The sequence below is a fragment of the Aplysia californica genome, unplaced genomic scaffold, assembly GCF_000002075.1.
Source record: "Aplysia californica isolate F4 #8 unplaced genomic scaffold, AplCal3.0 scaffold00438, whole genome shotgun sequence".
Taxonomy (NCBI): domain Eukaryota; kingdom Metazoa; phylum Mollusca; class Gastropoda; order Aplysiida; family Aplysiidae; genus Aplysia; species Aplysia californica.
Genome location: NW_004797708.1, coordinates 414,017 through 417,204, shown reverse-complemented (window position 1 = coordinate 417,204; position 3,188 = coordinate 414,017). Strand labels below are relative to the sequence as shown.

Sequence of the window (3,188 nt, the reverse complement as noted above, 5' to 3'; positions counted from 1 at the left end):
AAAAAACCACCTCCCCCTACCAAAAAACCCCAAAAGAACCCCCACAAAAAACAAACAAACCAAAAACACACAAAACAACAACCAAACAACAACAACCCATATTTATGATTCAGCCTGTCGCTCAAAGAAACTCGTTCTTTTGTCCCCGCCAATTCCTATCAAACACACGTAACGCTTTTGTATTTAGAAGACTAAACAGAATATGCACATAATTATTATTCTCATAATGTCGCGGTAAGAGAGGATTAACAAAATTAAATCCCGAAAGGAGGAAACTTTCAGTAATTCTTGGTAAAACTAGCATTAGACTTACAATGCACATTTTTGAAAACTAAATAGCGACACTTTGCACTTTTATTAAAGGAAAAAAAGATAAAAACAGATAACAACCCTCCACCCCCACCCCAAAACAAAAAAAACAAACAACCAAAACAACAACCCCAAAAATAAATAAACAAACAAACGTAAAAACGAAAGCAAAAAATTCCTCTAAAACAATAACAACAGAAAAAAGCAAAAAACCCACCCAGAAGCAACTTATTCAGCGATCACATGTGTACGGTTTCCAGAACGATGAGCTGTGGACCTCTCTGAGAGACTCCAGCGAGGACTCCGAGCAGAGAATCGCCGCCTATGTGGCTCTGATGCGCTGCCCGGACCAGAAAACCCTCAACAAGATCCAGGCTTTCCTAGAGAATGTTGAAGATGAACAGGTTGCCTCTTACATCTACACCCACCTGAAGAACTTGGGAGAGACTTCAGACCCACACAAGCAAGAACTCGCTGCAGCAGTCAACAAGTAAGTTGATTTCGATTAATTGCAGCAAAATAGGGCCAAGCTATCTGTTTAAAGACGTTAGCAGCCTTCAGCCAGCGATCCAAAATCGGACCCGATTTTTAGGGGACTTCATTGACTTAACTCAAATAAATAATGAATTAAGGTACTTTCATTTAGCTATCAGTCTCCCTCCCCTTCCTTTTCAAGTGTATAAAGATGTTCTTTTTTTAAAGCAGACTAATTTAAGAAGGTTCCGTCTTTGAGGCTTTTGTTGGAAGAAAGAGAACTTTACAGAAGTAAACTATGCCATTTAGCCAAAGATGTACCAGGTCTGTGATGGTGAAGGAAAAAATGAGCAGAGACCCCCCCCCCCCCAAGAATAACATATTAATAGAATATAACTATACTCCAATCATGTACACAAATCACTTACACACCCGCACACTCACACCTAAATACGCACACCTAAACACACACACACTCACAGAGACACGCACAGACACAAACACACACACACACACACACACACACACACACACACACACACACTCACAAACACACACACACACATACATACATGCATACGTATCGGTGTATTTAAAACTATGTTCTTTTGCTTCCAGACTGACCCTGAGAAAAGTTGAAGTGAGCCCTTTCAAGTCTTCCCGAAACTTCGAGGCCTCTGTCCTCATCAACAAGCTGAACATGGGTGCAGTGGTAGATTCTGACCTGATCATGGCGTCCGCCGCTCCCGTGCCGCGAGCTGCTCGCCTCAACCTCACCATGGAGCTCTTCGGCAACTCCATCAACGCTCTCGAGGTCGGAGGTCGCATTGTGGGTCTGGAATACCTCATTGAGAAACTGCTCGGATCCTACGGCTACTCCTCCAAGTCCAGCCGAAAGCAGGTACAGTCCAAGTTGTCGAAAACATCTTGAGGGGTCCATTGTTCAGTCCTTTGTCCAAATGTCCTATGTCCAAAACAGCCAAACGCATCAATTGCTCATTCCTATATCTAAAACAACCAAAGTTCTCCATTGCTCAATCCTATACCCAATTACACAGCCGAAGGGACCCATTGCTCAGTCCTATGTCAAAAACAGCTCCCCCCCTAAGCCCCAATTGTCAATGGGTCCCTTTGTCAGCCCTATCAAAAGGATGAGCTCTGATGAGCATAACGTTGTGCTTTTTGTGTTATCAAGAGTCTACCAAAGTTTATATTAAGGTTAGTTTTCTAGATGGTAGACAATACTTTGTTACTTTAAATAATTACAATTCACTTTCTCAAAGGATATTGAGAGAGGAGAGGTGGGGGGGGGGGTATTATATTTTTCCGGACCTAATATTGAATAACTGTCTCCTTTTACTGCAGATTAACAACTTGTTGGACGAGGTCAGGGCATCCTCCTACGCCCGGGTCTTTGGAAACGAACTGTCATTCCACCACATGAAGGGAATCAGCCCTCTGCTCAAATCCCTGAAGAACACTCCCAACATTCTGGAGCATCTCATCAGCTTTTTCGAGAAGAAGGCAGTGTCCTACAGCCACTCTCAGAAGATCATTGATGTTTCCATCATTGTCCCAACGGCTGCAGGTATTTTTTGTCTCAGCATTTAACAAACTGTCGAGAACAGCAATTCTTAATCCTTTTCGGCATTTTGATTCGATTACACTAGAATCAATTCAATTTGATACTTTAAAAAAAAGTACAACCTGAAACTGGGTTTACCAAGGACACAATATTGTATCTCACTCTTACCGGGTTACCCCCCCCCAACAGGTAGAGTCCACGCAAGCTGCTTCCTATTTGATATAAAAGTATAATTGGGAATGTAAACACCTATAATTATAATAAAATAAATAAAAAGACGTTTTAACGATTTGTTGGAAAAATTGCAAAACTGTTTTTTAAATTAAAAAATTGATTCAACAAAGGACTGTAGTCTTTGATATGAGACTTTTGATGCAAGAAAGAGAACATTGCAGCACTATACTGCGCCATACATCAACACACAAGTGGAAGTAGTTGAAGGATTCGTTGTCTTTCACAGGTATCCCCATGAACGTCGTGGTCAATGGTTCTGCCAGTCTTGATCTTTCCGCTGAGGGCAAAGTTGACCTGAGACAAACGTCTTCCCTTCCCCGATCCCTGGAAATTACTGGTGATATCAGGCCCAGGTATGCGTTTCTGTTATCGAAGGTATTTCTTTTATACGTTGCTTTTGTTCACTTTAAATGCGACTGAGAAATATCTATACAGTTTTAATTTTTATACTGAACCCAAGAAGGAATCCCTCAAGTTGTGCACACACCCGGTTTTAAATTGCGCAAAATTTGGGACATTCTTCTCTGCCGGAATTGTTTCATTGGCATTGGCAGAAGGCACACATCATTTTCACCCTTCCTTTAAA

The 3,188-nt window shown here is 41.5% G+C and overlaps 1 protein-coding gene across 1 annotated transcript in view; it reads left to right on the top strand.

Moving 5' to 3' along the window:
- Window positions 1-3,188, top strand: part of LOC101854594 — a gene marked incomplete in the record, with an annotated part of 46,397 nt that overhangs the window by 15,685 nt on the left and 27,524 nt on the right. Inside the window, 4 exon segments of the mRNA XM_035971447.1 lie at window positions 570-799; window positions 1,402-1,684; window positions 2,149-2,371; window positions 2,829-2,955. Of these exon segments, the coding sequence (XP_035827340.1) occupies window positions 570-799; window positions 1,402-1,684; window positions 2,149-2,371; window positions 2,829-2,955 (863 nt within the window).